Below are 19,136 nucleotides of genomic sequence, written 5' to 3' on the forward strand. Positions count from 1 at the left end.
AGGCAAAACAATCCTGGACCTGCTTCTAAACAAAACAAGCCTGCTGCATGACGGGGCGGGCCTCCCCCTGGGGGACCCCAGGGTGGGAGGCCGACTTCTGCGATTCACCCAGGTCTGGTTAAAGACCACTTCAGACGCATGGGTGCGAGAAGTTTTCTCTCACGGGTACGCAGTCTCTTTCAAGAGATGTCCCCCTCACCAGTTCTGCACAACGATTATCCCTTCGGATCCTTTGAAGGCGCAAGCTCTACGTCTGGTTGTGCGTTCCCTCCTGGATACAGGAGTGGCAGTGCCGGTACCTGTGTCCCAGAGGGGCAGAGGAAACTACTCGACCCTGTTTCTAGTCCCGAAACCCAATGGGTCTTTCCGGCCTATACTCTGCCTCAAATCACTGAACAAGTTTGTGTTGAGTGTCCAAGTTCCGTATAGAAACACTGCACTCAATTGTACTGGCCATGGAACCCGGAGATTACTTGGTATCCCTGGACATACAGGATGCTTACCTGCATATACCTATTGCCATATCGCATCAGCAATATCTGCGGTTTGCTATTGGCAACCTTCACTATCAATTACAGGCTCTGCTGTTTGGACTGGCGACGGCCCCTCGGATCTTTACCAAGGTCATGGCCGTGATCTCCGTCGCCAGGGAGTCAGGATCCTGCCGTATCTGGACAACTTGCTGATTCTGGCAGACTCCCGTGATGTCCTTACCAGTCATCTACAACTGATGATAGACTTCCTACAAGCCCACAGGTGGCTCATCAATTGGAAGAAGTCCTTGCTGGTCCCTGCTCGGAGCATGGTACACCTGGGGGCACTGCTGGACACACACAGTCAACGGCTGTTTCGGTCTCCAGAGAAGGTCCTGAAACTTCAGGACAGAATCAGATACTTCCTCTCTCGCCCAAGAGTGCAGATACACTCGGCGATGCAAGTACTAGGCCTCATGGTGTCGGCGGTCGACATGGTAGAGTACGCTCAAATTCATTCCCGCCCTCTGCAGAGGTTAATCCTTTCCAAGTGGGACGGCCTACCTCATCGGATCAGGTCTCGCGTGATCTACTTGACTCCGGAGGTTCGTCTCTCGCTGACCTGGTGGCTACAGGACCAGCAGTTGAGCAGGGGTCGTCCCTTCTGGATCCCCAACTGCGTCCTACGGACTACAGAAGCCAGTCTGAGGGGTTGGGGCGTGGTGTTATAGCAACACTCTTTTCAGGGTCAGTGGACCAAGGAGGAATCGCTCCTCCCAATAAACATTCTGGAATTGCGGGCAGTGTTCAATGCTTTGTCTTTTGCCCTGCCTCTGATACAGAACAGGCCTGTTCAAGTACGGTGAGACAAAGCCACCACGGTGGTGTACATAAACCATCAAGGCGGCACTCGAAGCCGCATGGCATTGTTGGAAGTATAAAAAATCCTTTGTTGGGCGGAACGCCATCTGCCAGCAATACCGGCAGTGTTCATTCCGGGAGTCCTCAACTGGGAAGCAGATTTCCTCAGTCGTCAGGACGTGCACGCTGGAGAGTGGAGTCTTCATCAGGAAGTCTTTTAACTCCTAGTGGACAAATGGGGCCTACCAAATGTAGACCTGATGGCGTCTCGACACAATCACAAAGTCACGGTCTTCGGATCAAGAACCAGGGATCCTCAAGCAGCGTTCGTGGACGCACTGGCAATTCCATGTAACTTTCGGCTGCCATACGTGTTCCCTCCAGTCTCACTCCTGCCCAGGGTACTGCGGAAGTTCCAACAAGGAGAAATACTACTTCTAGTCGCTTGAGCGTGGCCAAGACTGCATTGGTTCTCAGACATGCAGGGTCTATCGATAGAGCGTCCTCTTCTACTTCTTCAATTCCCAGACCTCCTCGTTCAGGGCCCTTGTGTCAACCCGGACCTGGCCAGACTGGCCTTAACGGTGTGGCTCTTGAAGCATCACCCCTGAGGGCAAAAGGATTCTTCGAGGCGGTTAGCCAAACTATGCTGAAGGTCTGCAAACCGGCATTTGCGCAGATTTATTATAGGGTCTAGAATTCTTACTTCACCTGGTGTGCTGTTAGGAATTACAATGCATACAAATTCAGTACTGCCAGCCTTCTGGCTTTTCTGCAACAAGGCCTGGATTTAGGCCTTCGTCTGGCCTCCCTCAAAGTTCGTATCTCTGCCTTGTCGGTGTGGTTTCAGAGAAAAATTGCGTCTATTTCTGACGTTCATACTTTCACTCAGGGTGTTTTATGGATTCAGCCTCCTTATGTCCCTCCTTGGGATCTATCTGTTGTCCTAAATTACCTGCAAGAGTTTCCATTTGAACCTTTTCAGTCAGTGGACCTAAAATGGCTCACAGTCAAGGTCCTGTTCCTACTGGCTATTGCCCCTGCCAGGAGGGTGTCAGACTTAGGTCGCTTTGTCCTGTCGTCCACCCTTTCTGATTTTTCACCGTGACTGGGCAGTTCTTAGAACTCGCCCTGGTTATCTACCTAAGGTGGTGTGATCTTTCCATCTTAACCAATAGATTTTGGTTCTGGCTTTTATCTCTTCTCTCTTCGGAGGACAAACCAGGTCTTTGGATGTGGTATGGGCTCTCCATATTTACGTGGAGAGGACTGCCTCTATTAGGAGGTCAGATACCCTTTTTTTTGTTGTACTTTTTAGTTTTCACAAACGTGGCTGGCCTGCGAACAAGCATACATTGGCCAGATGAATTAGAATGGTGATTGCACAAGCATATGCACAGGCTGGTCTTCCAGCTCCTGCTGCTATTAAAGCCCATTCTACTCGGTCTGTTGGACCTTCTTGGGCGTCCCGCCGAGGCGCGTCCGCTGAACAATTGTGCAAGGCAGGTACGTGGTCCTCTGTGAACACGTTCATTAGATTCTATGTTTTTGATACTTCCGCCTTCCAGAATGCTTCCTTTGGACGCCGGGTTCTCATACCGGCTACGACTCGTCCCCTCCAATGAAGAACTGCTTAAGGACATCCCGATGTTTTCCCTGTGGAAACCAATGTACCCCGCTGCAGAAAAGGAGATTTATGGTAGACTTACCATTGTTAAATCTCTTTCTGCGAGGTACATCGGTTCCACGGGGCGCCCACCCTGACGCACCTAGCTTCTATGGGTTTGTATGGCATTAACGCTAGTCCCTTCTCTTATCGTGAGAACGTGGTTCTAAGTGACTAACATCTACCTTCTCTTTTACCTGCTCCTACATTGGACTTGTGTGTGTGTGTATGTATGTATGTATGTATGTATGTATATGTGTATGTATGTATATATGTATGTATATATGTATATGTGTGTGTGTATATATATATATATATATATATATATATATATATATATATATATATATATATATATATATATATAAAATTTATTTATTAGAGGAGGCCCCACTGCGTCCTGGGACAGGACAGTGTAAAGCTTTAGCCTGTTGGTGCCTGGATCAAGATCCATCTCTACACCCCGATGTTTTCCCTGTGGAACCAATGTACCTCGCAGAAAGAGATTTAACCATGGTAAGTCTACCATAAATCTTTTTCTTACTGGGTTTCTTGATCATAAAATAATTAGAGGTTTGCTTATTGTTTTAAAGGTCTCTCCACATGGTTGTAAAGAGCCTGTCTTCCAGCATAGTTCATTGATGAATCAGTTTTGCTAAACAGCTGCTTTTCTTTGATGATATGCATTCTATCATATATCTGTGATATAGCTGTATATAATGGGTGTGGTATATTTTGTTGCACATTCATCATGTCGACAGTATTTCAACATGAGTCTCAACATGGTTGTAAGGTTGACACGCAGCATCAACATTCATCATTTCAACTTTGATGAACTATCGACATGATTTAGAATGTTGGCAAAATGTTGCTTGTGGCTTTGTGGTGACTTACCTGCTATGGAGGATCCAGCGGTTAATTCCTCATCCGGGCAGTGAAGGGAGTATGACATCCAGTGGATCCTGTGCGGCTGTCGCTGGTGAGTATTGCTAATCCTGACAGACAAACCTTTCTCTCCTGCATATGGGTCTATTCAGTGCATGTCTGATCCTGTCCAACGGAGAGGATCCGACAATGCAGTATTCAATTTGCGGGCACTGGTTTTGCCCGTTTTCAATAATGCCAATCCGACTTTTTTTTAAAGTCGGATTGACATTGTGGAAAACGGGACTAAAACCTGTCGATTTGGCTGCAAATACAACAAAACATGTGGATCTGCGGCTAATCCGCTGATCCACGTGTTTTCCAACAAGTCGGAAAAACGGCAGTACCATTGAACAGGTCGAATCATGATTTGACCTAAAGTCAGAAACTGCTGTCTTTCAGACTAGATGGCAGTTCCGACCTCCATTGAATAGACCCCATTACCTCTAACCCTCCCCCAAGTGCCAAACCCTCTCCCATCCCGCAGCCTAACCCTAATCCTCTGGTCTTTGCAGAATGTTCAATTTCAACATTATGACTACATCCCGTATATACCAAGATGTAGTTCATAGTGTCGACCACACTTAGGTCGACAGTCATTAGGTCGACCACTATCGGTTGACATCTGAAATAGGTCGACATGAACAAGGTCGGCAATTGAAAAATGTCGACATGAGTTGTTGGTGTTTTTTTTTTTTGTGTGTGTGTAGCTTTCTTCCTAAAGTTACCGGGAACCCCAATTAGTGCACCGTGTCCCCTCGCATGGCGAGCGAACTTCGGGCCAGGTGCCTCTCTGCGTGCGGCACAGGTCACTATTCCCAATCGTAGTCCACGTGGATCGTAAAGTATGAGAAAGTTCCAAAAATTCTAAAAAATTGTGAAACTCATGTCGACCTTTTCTTCATGTCGACCTAGAGACCGGATACCATATAACAATAGTACTGTTATGTATTTGGTTTGTGGTGTTTTTATTGGTGATCTACCATTAAGTGGTGGTCTAGTATAGTATACTTCCTTACTAATATATTGCTTATTTTCGGCAGCTTTAACAATATTACCATTCTCATCCACAGTAAAAGCAAATATACAAAGAAATTAGTTCATAAATCTGTTTAATAAATTCTCTATGGGGGGAATTCAATTAGCCACTGGGCTTACCTTTTTCCCGTGCCGAAAATTATGGATTCAAGCCCAGAAACAAATTGATTTGGAATCCGTGTGGTTTTTTCCCTGCGCGTGACCGATTTGGTTTGGGTTTTTTTTGTTTTATTTTAACGCAACTCCTAGAGCTGCGAGGTTCAGGATGTGGTCATGGTTATAGGTTGTGGTCATGGTTAGACAGCGGAGACTTGAGAGGTGCTGCTGTTGAGCTATCACTGTGTGCTGCTGACACACATACAGATGGAGCACTGCTCATCTATCCCTTTAATAGGATTAATTGAGCCAGTGCTGTCGGACTTAATCCCCTGCTGTATTGTTCTCTCTGTATTGTATTGCAGCTGAGAACAATAGATGAAAGGCTTATGCTAATAAACCTTGGTGCACCTAGGCGCAACAGAGAAGGCTAGATGAGTGAGGCTCCATATGTATACAGTATAATGCAGTCTCTCTGTCCGAGCAGGAACTGAATAGTGACGGGAACATGGTGAAACAGATCATTAAGGTCTACGCCCGGTTGAAGTCTTGCAGGAAGCTGGTCGTGGTGATACTGGGGGGAACTAGGTGAATAATACAGGGTTAGATATGGGTGAGTGCACTGGGGCTCACAGAGGTGAGAATGGTGGCATACAGTAATACTATGGTACACATGGGTAATAGTACAGGAGTATTTATATGACTAAACCTGGTGGAAATATACAGTTCTGCAGGTACATGAGCTAGGCAGGGCTATAGGTTTATAGGTAAATTAGTATTATAATAGGAGGCACATGATTGATATGACAGAGGATTATACTGGGTGTACATGAGGGAGCTAAATTACTGCCTTGCCTCAGGTGACAAAAGTCCTAGTTTCAGCCTTGTTTGAAGAAGCTTTTACAACCTGTCCTTTATTACCTTTATTATTCAAAACACTGTTATTTACAGAAAGTACTTCTTGGTTAAGACTCATTTGTGACTTAAATTGAGTGAACATCTGCTCATTATGCATTGTTCATAGTGCGCCTAGAAAGGAGCTTGATTGCTGAAGTGCAACGATAAGGAGCAAAAATAAATAAAAAATAAAAGTGTAGGGTGAGTTCTTGTTCTCCAGCAGGTGAGAGCTGGTGCTGAATAAAGTCCTTCTGCAGAATTGAAATCACTCATTTCAGCAGTGCTCTGCAAAACCTCTTTCTACTCCACTTCTCCCATCGGCTGGTGTAAACTACTGCTTCTGTGCAAACACCCCCAGGTGTAATTGTGATAATGTGTGCACATCTGGGCATATTGAGGCATGCGGCACTATCCGTTTCCTCTGCACCTCTGTTGTTCTGCGCTGTGTAAATGTGCACCAGTGCTTTCTGCCTCACAGTACACTGTGCTGATTGGAGAGAGTAAACATTTTGAGCTATATGAAAAGTTGTGTAGCAGCTGCTTCTTTCTGCCTTTGCTTTAGCTGATAGGTTGGCTTTGTTGGAGAGTTGGATCAGTGACCCATGTGGCTGTACAGTGATCTGTGCAGGAAGTAAATAACTGCTTATTTCCGGACTTGAATGCCACATTTAGGGTAGGTACCTGCTAGTATTTCATTTTCATTTCTGTTGTGTATAGGAGGCTAGTAGAGGATACTTCAGTTCCATAATTTAATGTATATTGGGCAGCACAGTGACATAGTGGTAAGCCTGGCTGGTCATGAATTTGAATCATTTGTATGTTCTTCTTGTGTTTGCATGGGCTTCCTCCCACTCTGTAGATGTGGTAGGCTAATCGGCTGCTGACTGATATGTATGTGTGTGTGTGTGTGTGTGTGTGTGTATGTGTGTTAGGGTTTTTAGACTGTAAGTTCCAATGGGGCAGGGTCTGATGTACTTTCCATATATTCTCTGTATAATTAGTGGCCCTGTATAAATAAATTCTGATAATTAAAGCCACTGAATGCAGCAGGCAGCATTTACAATGCACAAAATGAATGCCTATTAGCTTGAGTGCATACACACTTACCAATCATCCACCTGATGTGTCGTGCTTGATGTCACTACTGGGCACTAAATGTGCTGGCCCAATTGAGATCTCCGGCACTGGTGGCCTCTGAAGCAAGTATTACCGGCTGTACACAACCAGATGTGCTGATGCTTCTGTGGCTATATCTGCTATCGGCTGTGCTGCAGGGCCAATGCGATACAGTATGTCTGTGAACTACGTTTTTAACATGCATATTTGGGGGGGGGGGGGGGGTACACATGCTGGCAGGCTTGTTATATATCAGCTGTTAGTGATATGGAGATTTAAAATAAATGTGGGTTACAAAATGTAACAATAGCAGTGTAGCCTAATTCCAGTTTCTCTGACGTCCTAGTGGATGCTGGGGACTCCGTAAGGACCATGGGGAATAGCGGCTCCGCAGGAGACTGGGCACAAAAGTAAAGCTTTAGAACTACCTGGTGTGCACTGGCTCCTCCCCCCATGACCCTCCTCCAGGCCTCAGTTAGATTTTTGTGCCCGAACGAGAAGGGTGCACACTAGGTGGCTCTCCTGAGCTGCTTAGTGAAAAGTTTAGTTTTAGGTTTTTTATGTTCAGTGAGACCTGCTGGCAACAGGCTCACTGCATCGAGGGACTAAGGGGAGAAGAAGCAAACTCACCTGCGTGCAGAGTGGATTGGGCTTCTTAGGCTACTGGACATTAGCTCCAGAGGGACCGATCACAGGCCCAGCCATGGATAGGTCCCAGAGCCGCGCCGCCGGCCCCCTTACAGAGCCAGAAGACGGAAGAGGTCCGGAAAATCGGCGGCAGAAGACGTCCTGTCTTCAACAAGGTAGCGCACAGCACTGCAGCTGTGCGCCATTGCTCTCAGCACACTTCACACTCCGGTCACTGAGGGTGCAGGGCGCTGGGGGGGGGGCGCCCTGAGACGCAATAAATACACCTTGGATGGCAAAAAATGCATCACATATAGCTCCTGGGCTATATGGATGAATTTAACCCCTGCCAGAATACACAGAAAAACGGGAGATAAGGCTGCCGAGAAGGGGGCGGAGCCTATCTCCACAGCAGCACACTGGCGCCATTTTCCCTCACAGCTCCGTTGGAGGGAAGCTCCCTGGCTCTCCCCTGCAGTCACTACACTACAGAAAGGGTTAAAAAAGAGAGGGGGGCACTAATTACGCGCAGTATTAAAAATACAGCAGCTATATCAGGGAAAAACACTTATATAAGGTTATCCCTGTATATATATATATATATATAGCGCTCTGGTGTGTGCTGGCAAACTCTCCCTCTGTCTCCCCAAAAGGGCTAGTGGGGTCCTGTCCTCTATCAGAGCATTCCCTGTGTGTGTGCTGTGTGTCGGTACGTTTGTGTCGACATGTATGAGGAGAAAAATGATGTGGAGACGGAGCAGATTGCCTGTAATAGTGATGTCACCCCCTAGGGGGTCGACACCTGAGTGGATGAACTGTTGGAAGGAATTACGTGACAGTGTCAGCTCTGTATAAAAGACAGTGGTTGACATGAGACAGCCGGCTACTCAGCTTGTGCCTGTCCAGACGTCTCATAGGCCGTCAGGGGCTCTAAAGCGCCCGTTACCTCAGATGGCAGATATAGACGCCGACACGGATACTGACTCCAGTGTCGACGGTGAAGAGACATGTGACTTCCAGTAGGGCCACACGTTACATGATTGAGGCAATGAAAAATGTTTTACACATTTCTGATAATACGAGTACCACCAAAAAGGGGTATTATGTTCGGTGAGGAAAAACTACCTGTAGTTTTCTTGAATCTGAGAAATTAAATGAGGTGTGTGATGATGCGTGGGTTTCCCCCGATAACAACTGATAATTTCTAAAATGTTATTGGCATTATATCCTTTCCCGCCAGAGGTTAGGGTGCGTTGGGAAACACCCCCTAGGGTGGATAAAGCGCTCACACGCTTGTAAGAACAAGGGCTCTACCCTCTCCTGAGATGGCCGCCCTTAAGGATCCTGCTGATAGAAAGCAGGAGGGTATCCTAAAATGTATTTACACACATACTGGTGTTATACTGCGACCAGCAATCGCCTCAGCCTGGATGTGCAGTGCTGGGTTGGCGTGGTCGGATTCCCTGACTGAAAATATTGATACCCTAGATAGGGACAGTATATTATTGCCTATAGAGCATTTAAAAGATGCATTTCTATATATGCGTGATGCACAGCGGAATATTTGCCGACTGGCATCAAGTCTAAGTGCGTTGTCCATTTCTGCAAGTAGAGGGTTATGGACACGACAGTGGTCAGGTGATGCGGATTCCAAACGGCATTTGGAAGTATTGCCTTATTAAGGGGAGGAGTTATTTGGGGTCGGTCTTTCAGACCTGGTGGCCACGGCAACAGCTGGGAAATACACGTTTGTACCCCAGGTCGCCTCTCAACATAAGAAGACGCCGTATTATCAGGCGCAGTCCTTTCGTGGGCAAGCGGGCAAAAGGTTCCTCGTTTCTGCCCCGTGACAGAGGGAGAGGAAAAAGGCTGCAGAAATCAGCCAGTTCCCAGGAACAGAAGCCCTCTCCCGCCTCTGCCAAGCCCTCAGTATGACGCTGGGGCTTTACAAGCAGAATCAGGCACGGTGGGGGCCCGTCTCAATGAATTTCAGCGCGCAGTGGGCTCACTCGCAATTAGACCCCTGGATCCTTCAGGTGATAGCTCAGGGGTACAAATTGGAATTCGAGACGTCTCCCCCTCGCCGTTTCCTAAAGTCGGCTTTACCGATGTCTCCCTCTGACAGGGAGGCAGTTTTGGAAGCCATTCACAAGCTGTATTCCCAGCAGGTGATAATCAAGGTACCCCTCCTGCAACAGGGAACGGGGTATTATTCCACACTGTTGTGGTACCGAAGCCGGACGGCTCGGTGAGACCGATTCTAAATCTAAAATCTTGAACACTTACATACGGGGGTTCAAATTCAAGATTGAGTCACTCAGAGCAGTGATTGCGAACCTGGAAGAAGGGGACATCAAGGATGCTTACCTTCATGTCCCAATTTACCTTTCTCACCAAGGGTACCTCAGGTTTGTGGTACAGAACTGTCACTATCAGTTTCAGACGCTGCCGTATGGATGGTCCACGGCACCCCGGGTCTTTACCAAGGTAATGGCCGAAATGATGATACTCTTTCGAAGGAAGGGAATTTTAGTTATCCCTTACTTGGACGATTCCCTGATAAGGGTAAGATCCAGGGAACAGTTGGAGGTCGGTGTAGCACTATCTCAGGTAGTGTTGCGGCAGCACGATTGGATTCTCAATATTCCAAAATCGCAGCTGATTCCGACGACTCGTCTTCTGTTCCTAGGGATGATCCTGGACACAGTCCAGAAAAAGGTGTTTCTCCCGGAGGAGAAAGTCAGGGAGTTATCCGAGCTAGTCGGGAACCTCCTATAACCGAGCCAAGTCTCAGTACATCAATGAAAGGGTTCTGGGAAAAATGGTGGCTTCCTACGAAGCAATCCCATTCGGCAGATTCCACGCAAGAACTTTCCAGTGGGACCTGCTAAACAAATGGTCCGGGTCGCATCTTCAGATGCATCAGCGGATAACCCTGTCACCAAGCACAAGGGTGTCTCTCCTGTGGTGGTTGCAGAGTGCTCATCTTCTAGAGGGCCGCAGATTTGACATTCAGGACTGGGTCCTGGTGACCACGGATGACAGCCTGCGAGGCTGGGGAGCAGTCACACAGGGAAGGAATTTCCAGAGCTTATGGTCAAGCCTGGAGACATCACTTCACATAAATATCCTGAAGCTAAGGGCCATTTACAATGCTCTAAGCTCAGCAAGACCTCTGCTTCAAGGTCACCCGGAGTTGATCCATTCGGACAACATCACGGCAGTCACCCACGTAAACAGACAGGGTGACACAAGAAGCAGGAGGGCAAGGCAGAAGCTGCAAGGATTCTTCGCTGGGCGGAAAATCATGTGATAGCACTGTCGGCAGTATTCATTCCGGGAGTGGACAACTGGGAAGCAGACTTCCTCAGCAGACACGACCCCCACCCGGGAGAGTGGGGACTTCACCCAGAAGTCTTCCACATGTTTATAAAACTCGACAAGTATTGCGCCAGGTCAAGGGACCCTCAGGCAATAGCTGTAGATGCTCTGGTAACACAGTGGGTGTACCAGTCAGTGTATGTGTTCCCTCCTCTGCCTCTCATACCCAAGGTACTGAGAATTATAAGATGGAGAGGAGTAAGCACTATATTCGTGGCTCCGGATTGGCCAAGAAGGACTTGGTAACCGGAACTTCAAGAGATGCTAACGGAGGATCCGTGGCCTCTACCTCTAAGAAGGGACCTGCTCCAGCAAGGACCCTGTCTGTTCCAAGACTTACCGCGGCTGCGTTTGACGGCATGGCGGTTGAACGCCGGATCCTGAAGGAGAAAGGCATTCCGGATGAAGTCATTCCTATCCTGATCAAAGCCAGGAAAGATATAACCGCAAAACATTATCACCGCATTTGGCGAAAATATGTTGCGTGGTGCGAGGCCAGTAAGGCCCCGACGGAGGAATTTTCAACTAGGTCGATTCCTACATTTCCTGCAAACAGGAGTGTCTATGGGCCTGAAATGGGGGTCCATTAAGGTTCAAATTTCGGCCCTGTCAATTTTTTTCCAAAAAGGACTAGCTTCAGTCCCTGAAGTTCAGACGTTTGTGAAAGGGGTACTGTATATACAGCCTCCTTTTGTGCCTCCAGTGGCACCTTGGGATCTAAATGTAGTTTTTGGGTTCCAAAAGTCACATTGGTTTGAACCACTTAAATATGTGGAGTTAAAATATCTCACATGGAAAGTGGTCATGCTGTTGGCCCTGGCCTGGGCCAGGTGCGTGTCAGAATTGGCGGCTTTATCCTGTAAAAGCCCTCATCTGATTTTCCATTCGGACAGGGCGGAATTGAGGACTTGTCCTCCGTTTCTCCTTAAGGTGGTTTTCAGCGTTTCACCTGAATCAACCTATTGTGGTGCCTGCGGCTACTAGGGACTTGGAGGACTCCAAGTTGCTAGACGTTGTCAGGGCCCTGGGAATATAGGTTTCCAGGACGGCTGGAGTCAGAAAATCTGACTCGTTGTTTATTCTGTATGCACCCAACAAGCTGGGTGCTCCTGCTTCTAAGCAGACTATTGCTCGTTGGATTTGTAGTACAATTCAGCTTGCACATTCTGTGGCAGGCCTGCCACAGCCAAAATCTGTAAAAGCCCATTCCACAAGGAAGGTGGGCTCATCTTGGGCGGCTGCCCGAGGGGTCTCGGCTTTACAACTTTGCCGAGCAGCTACTTGGTCAGGAGCAAATACGTTTGTAAAATTCTACAAAATTGATACCCTGGCTGAGGAGGACCTGGAGTTCTCACATTTGGTGCTGCAGAGTCATCCGCACTCTCCCGCCCGTTTGGGAGCTTTGGTATAATCCCCATGGTCCTTACGGAGTCCCCAGCATCCACTAGGACGTCCGAGAAAATAAGAATTTACTTACCGATAATTCTATTTCTCGTAGTCCGTAGTGGATGCTGGGCGCCCATCCCAAGTGCGGATTGTCTGCAATACTGGTACATAGTTATTGTTACCAAAAAATCGGGTTATTGCTGTAGTGAGCCATCTGTTCTAGAGGCTCCTCTGTTATCATGCTGTTAACTGGGTTTAGATCACAAGTTATATGGTGTGATGGGTGTGGCTGGTATGAGTCTTACCCGGGATTCAAAATCCTTCCTTATTGTGTACGCTCGTCCGGGCACAGTATCCTAACTGAGGCTTGGAGGAGGGTCATGGGGGGAGGAGCCAGTGCACACCAGGTAGTTCTAAAGCTTTACTTTTGTGCCCAGTCTCCTGCGGAGCCGCTATTCCCCATGGTCCTTACGGAGTCCCCAGCATCCACTACGGACTACGAGAAATAGAATTATCGGTAAGTAAATTCTTATTTTATGTATGTGTGATAAATATTGCATTGACTATATAATACGGAAGCGAGTGTGAGACCCCCTATGCAGAGTTTCCCATTAGCTGAGAAAGCTGTCCGCAGTTCATGCTGGTAGTGTCTGACTTTGAGTTGATGGCACCAGCTTTCTTCCTGCATTCTACTTAGGATGGTCATACTTGCTTTGAGGCTCTTACCTTTGACCATTATGCAGGCATGAAAGGAGGGAGTGTAAAATATGTTATATAAAATATACATATAATGTGTGTGTATATATAGATATATCTATCTATCTATCTATCTATCTATCTATCTATCTATCTATCTATCTATCTATCTATCTATCTATCTATCTATCTATCTATCTATCTATCTATCTATCTATGTGTGTGTTTGATTGGTCTGATGTATAGATAACTAGTCCGTCTCAGTAGGCCCACTTTAACCAAGAATGCTCTTCTCATCCCTTAAGATGTTGGTGCACGGAACCACCGACACCTTTGCGCTGTGTACTACAACAAGAATCCAGGCTTCGAGGTGATCCATGGCCTGCTGGACCGCATCATGCAGCTGTTGGACGTGTGCCCTGGTGGAGAGAGAGGCTACCAGATCAAGGCTGCCTCCGGTAAGAGACTGTCTCTATGTCTGAGACGCCAGTGAGGTTGTTTGTCAATGGAATATCTTAGGAATCTGAATAGATAGAAGAATGGTCTTCAGAGACTAATTATCAATGTTTGATACGTCAATTGGTATAAAGTTGCAGGCTTCATTCCTTAGGGTCCTGTCTTAAGAACAAGGGGGTATTTATTAAATGGCAGCTTTTCCAAGCTGGGGGATTTAAAAGGTAAAGAGTGCAGACAAAGGAGTATTAAATTCCACCAAGACCACAACAATTAATAGTTTAAAAGCAAAAGTTAGGTTTAAGGGGAGATGCAGTCATATTTGATTAATGGACACAAGGTTTACTACTTCTAAGAAAAAGACTTCCTCTCTATCTGTAAAATGTTCTTTGCAGTAAGAGCCTAGCCAATATAAAATACACTCCCACAAGAATTAGTCCTAGTAAACTATAGTACATTGACTTGTTTTGTTAAAAAAAACAAAACATAGAGGGCTATTGGTTTAACACCTTTGCCACTGAGAGTTCTCTCACCCCTGTGCTGACCTTATTTTGACACTCTTTGGACACTGCTCATATTCCAACATCAATATCAGTAATTTGCTTATTCAGAACCCATACATATTACATTTGCATTATATTACTGTTTTTATGTTTACAGAATACCATTAGTTTGCTTAAATCCTTACAGCAAAAAAAGTACCCAAAATCGTCCAATAAGAAGTTTTTGTTTTTTTTCATTTGTGGGTGTATTATTACTAACATTACAAACATCAAGAAATAGTAGATGGTTCTTGATTTAGTAACATTAAACCTGTCCAAAACCGCCAAAAGTAGGATTCTGCACAAAGGTTTCCATAATAAAATCTGCTTTTGAAAATGACAATAGTTGGTTTTTTCTCTGACGTCCTAGTGGATGCTGGGAACTCCGTAAGGACCATGGGGAATAGCGGGCTCCGAAGGAGACTGGGCACATCTAAGAAAGAATTAGGACTACCTGGTGTGCACTGGCTCCTCCCTCTATGCCCCTCCTCCAGACCTCAGTTAGAATTCTGTGCCCGGCCGAGCTGGTTGCACACTAGGGGCTCTCCTGAGCTCCTAGAAAAGAAAGTATATATTTAGGTTTTTTATTTTCAGTGAGATCTGCTGGCAACAGACTCACTGCTACGTGGGACTTAGGGGAGAGAAGCGAACCTACCTGCTTGCAGCTAGCTTGGGCTTCTAGGCTACTGGACACCATTAGCTCCAGAGGGATCGAACACAGGCCCAGCCTCGGTCTTCCGGTCCCGGAGCCGCGCCGCCGCCCCCCTTGCAGAGCCAGAAGCAAGAAGAACGTCCAGGAAATCGGCGGCTGAAGACTCCAGTCTTCATTAAGGTAGCGCACCGCACTGCAGCTGTGCGCCATTGCTCCCCATGCACACCACACACTCCGGTCACTGATGGGTGCAGGGCGCTGGGGGGGGGGCGCCCTGGGCTGCAATAAGAGTACCTTATATTGGCATAAAACACATACTATAGTCAGTAAGACTATATATGTGTAAAATCCCCTGCCAAAAATATCCTTAAAAAAGCGGGAGAAGTCCGCCGAGAAGGGGGCGGGGCTGTCTCCCTCAGCACACTGGCGCCATTTCCTCTCACAGCTCCGCTGGAGGGACGCTCCCCAGGCTTTCCCCTGCAGTTTCCAGGCTCAATAGGGTGAAAAAGAGAGGGGGGGCACTAAATATAGGCAAAAACTGTATATTTATAGCAGCTATAGGGGAAAAATCACTGTGTGTAGTGTGAATCCCTGCATTATATAGCGCTCTGGTGTGTGCTGGCATACTCTCTCTCTGTCTCCCCAAAGGACTTTGTGGGGTCCTGTCCTCAGTCAGAGCATTCCCTGTGTGTGTGCTTGTGTCGGTACGGCTGTGTCGACATGATTGATGAGGAAGATTATACGGAGGCGGAGCAGGTGCCGATAAGTGTGATGTCACCCCCTGCGGGGTCGACACCAGAGTGTGGATATGTGGAAGGTATTAACCGACAGTGTCAACTCCTTTACATAAAAGGCTAGATGACGTACAGCAGTGGGACAGCCGGCTTCTCAGCTCGTGCCTGCCCAGGCGTTTCAAAAGCCATCAGGGGCTCAAAAACGCCCGCTACCTCAGATGGCAGACACAGATGTCGACACGGAGTCTGACTCCAGTGTAGACGACGATGAGACAAATGTAAAATCCACAAGGGCCATCCGTTGTATGATTACGGCAATGAAAAATGTGTTGCACATTTCTGACATTAACCCAGTTACCACAAAAAAGGGTATTATAGTTGGGGAGAAAAAGCATCCAGTGGTTCTTCCCCCATCAGATGAATTGAATAAAGTGTGTGAAGAAGCGTGGGGTTCCCCCGATGAGAAAATAGTAATTTCTAAAAAAATTACTGATGGCGTACCCTGTCCCGCCAAAGGACAGGTTACGTTGGGAGACGTCCCCTAGGGTGGAGAAGGCACTCACACGCTTGGCAAAAAAGGTGGCACTGCTGTCTCAGGATACGGCCGCCTTAAAGGAGCCTGCTGATAAAAAGCAGGAAGCTATCCTGAAGTCTGTATATACACACTCAGGTATTATACTGAGACCTGCAATTGCTTCAGTGTGTAGTGCTGCAGCAGCTTGGTCCGATACCCTGTCAGATAATATGGATACTAGACAGGGATACTATTTTGCTAACCATAGAGCATTTTAAAGACGTGGTCTTATATATGAGAGATGCACAGAGGGATATTTGCCGGCTGGCATCTAAAATTAATGCAATGTCCATTTCTGAGAAGAGTATTATGGACTCGGCAGTGGACAGGTGATGCTGATTCTAAAAGGCACATGGAGGTTTTGCCTTATAAGAGTGAGGAATTGTTTGGGGAGGGTCTCTCGGACCTAGTATCCACAGCAACAGCTGGGAAGTCGACATTTTTACCTCAGGTTTCCTCACAGCCTAAGAAAGCACCGTATTATCAGGTACAGTCCTTTCGGCCACAAAAAGGCAAGCGGGTCAGAGGCGCTTCCTTTCTGCCCAGAGGCAGGGGGAAGGGGGAAAAAGCTGCACCAGACAGCCAGTTTTCTGGAACCAAAATTCTCCATCACTTCCTCTAAAGTCCACCGCATGACGCTGGGGCTCCACAGGCGGAGCCAGGTGCGGTGGGGGCGCATCTCCGGAACTTCAGCGACCAGTGGGTTCGCTCACAGGTAGATCCCTGGGTTCTACAAGTGGTATCTCAGGGATACAAGCTGGAGTTAGAGGCCACTCCCCCTCGCCGTTACCTCAAATCTGCCTTGCCGGCTGCTCCCAAAGAAAGGGAGGTAGTACTGGACGCTATTCACAAGCTGTACTTCCAGCAGGTGATAATCAAGGTACCCCCCCCCCCCCCCCCCCTTCAACAGGGGCGGGGTTACTATTCCACAATGTTGTGGTACCGAAACCAGATGGTTCGGTGAGACCCATCCTAAATTTAAAATTCTTGAACACTTCTATAAGGAAGTTCAAGTTCAAGATGGAATCGCTCAGGGCGGTTATACAAGCCTGGAAGAGGGTGTCCCCATGTACCCACCTCACCAGGAGTACCTCAGGTTTGTGGTACAGGACTGTCATTACCAATGCCAGACGTTGCCGTTTGGTCTGTCCACGGCACCGAGGGTATTTACCAAGGTAATGGCCAAAAATGATGATACTCCTTAGAAAGAAGGGAGTTATAATTATTCCGTACTTGGACGATCTCCTGATAAAGGCGAGGTCCAAGGAGCAGTTGCTAGTCAGCGTAGCACTATCTCAGGAAGTGCTGCATCAGCACGGCTGGATCCTGAATATCCCAAAGTCGCAGCTGATTCCCGCGACGCGTCAGCTGTTCCTGGATATGATTCTGGACAACAGAAGGAGGTTTTTCTCCCGGAGGAGAAGGCCCAGGAAGTATCATCTCTGGTCAGGGACCTCCTGCAACCAAAACAGGTGTCTGTGCATCACTGCACGCGAATCCTGGGAAAGATGGTAGCTCTTACGAAGCGTTTCCCTTTGGCAGTTTCCATGCGAGGATCTTCCAGTGGGATCTATTGGACAAGTGGTCCGAATCGCATCTTCAGATGCATCGGTGGATCACCCTGTCACCAAGGGCCAGGGTGTCTCTGCTGTGGTGGCTGTAGAGTGCTCATCTTCGTGAAGGCCGCAGATTCGGCATACAGGACTGGGTCCTGGTGACCACGAATGCAAGCCTCCGAGGGTGGGGGGCAGTCACTCAGGGAAGAAAACGTCCAAGGACAAGAACTTCCTTGCATATAAATATTCTGGAACATTTACAATGCCCTGAGTAAAACAGAATCCCTGCTTCAAAAACAACCGGTGCTGATTCAGGCAACATCACGGCTGTCGCCCATGTAAATCGACAGGGTGGCACAAGAAGCAGGATGGCAATGGCAGAAGCCACAAGGATTCTTCGATGGGCGGAGAATCACGTGATAGCACTGTCAGCAGTGTTCATTCCGGGAGTGGAAAACTGGGAAGCAGACTTCCTCAGCAGACACAACCTCCACCCGGGAGAGTGGGGACTTCATACAGAAGTCTTCAAGCTGGTTGTACACTGGTGGGAACGACCACAGGTGGACATGATGGCGTCCCGCCTCAATAACATGCTAAAAAGATATTGCGCCGGGGCCGTGGCCACGGCAGCACAGGAGTAGGAAGCAGATCCCGGGAGCTCCCTGGATTAAACATCCTCCTGTAATATCCTGACCCCTTTGGTGTGCCTGAATACCCTGCTTTTCTTCCCTACGCTGCAGGGCACCGGCAGGCGATTTCCCCGCTCTCCCCGGGGTCTGTACGGCCGAGGAGACATACATCCGGATTTGCGGCCTATACCTCCTCCGGATCCCCGGCCTCAATTTTGGAGATTCCCGGCCGCGCTGTGCACGGGGCCTCAGCGACGGGCCGCTGTCGCTGCTGGACGCCGTGGGGCAGTGTGGGGACGACGGTTGGTCACCCTCCTACTTGTGGGCTGCAAATCGGGGCCCTGACCTTTCGGAACGTACCCAGCAAATCCTGGAGGGGAGAAAAGGGCACTGTGTGTGGCGGCCATTTCGTGGATAGCTGCATGAACGGCCCCATTGCTCTGGACTGCTGCTTCCAGTCATAGAGGGAACACTCACTTAAAGGCTGCCTGGTATGTAACTGGTGAGTGACTTCTACCTCCTGGGATCAATTTACACTTTGACTTCAGTTGCTGTCTTATTTTACATACTAAATAACTGCATCACTCCTGCTCTCACCTATATTCTGGGACGCTGCCAGTACTTTCTTTTACATTTGCCTACTACTTTGGAGACCAGCTGCGGATGTGTTTCTGCTTATTACAACCCTAAAATTCACTCATTGCTGATGTCTCCTTCTACGCTTTTGACCTGAGATTATACCGGAGTGTCTGTTACTACCTATTGTCCGTCATGGTTCGGGACGGCCAGCGCACGGCTGCAGCGAAGCTGGAGAAATTTGCCAGACAACCTAACC

General features: G+C 47.8%; 1 protein-coding gene across 1 annotated transcript in view; it reads left to right on the forward strand.

The window, feature by feature from the left end:
* FARSB (phenylalanyl-tRNA synthetase subunit beta) overlaps positions 1-19,136 on the forward strand; it is a 183,299-nt gene that overhangs the window by 124,070 nt on the left and 40,093 nt on the right. The window contains exon 16 of the mRNA XM_063915908.1: positions 13,467-13,619. Coding sequence (XP_063771978.1) covers positions 13,467-13,619 — 153 coding nt within the window. The remainder of the gene's footprint in view (positions 1-13,466; positions 13,620-19,136) is intronic.

This window comes from Pseudophryne corroboree, chromosome 4, assembly GCF_028390025.1.
Source record: "Pseudophryne corroboree isolate aPseCor3 chromosome 4, aPseCor3.hap2, whole genome shotgun sequence".
In the NCBI taxonomy this organism is placed as follows: domain Eukaryota; kingdom Metazoa; phylum Chordata; class Amphibia; order Anura; family Myobatrachidae; genus Pseudophryne; species Pseudophryne corroboree.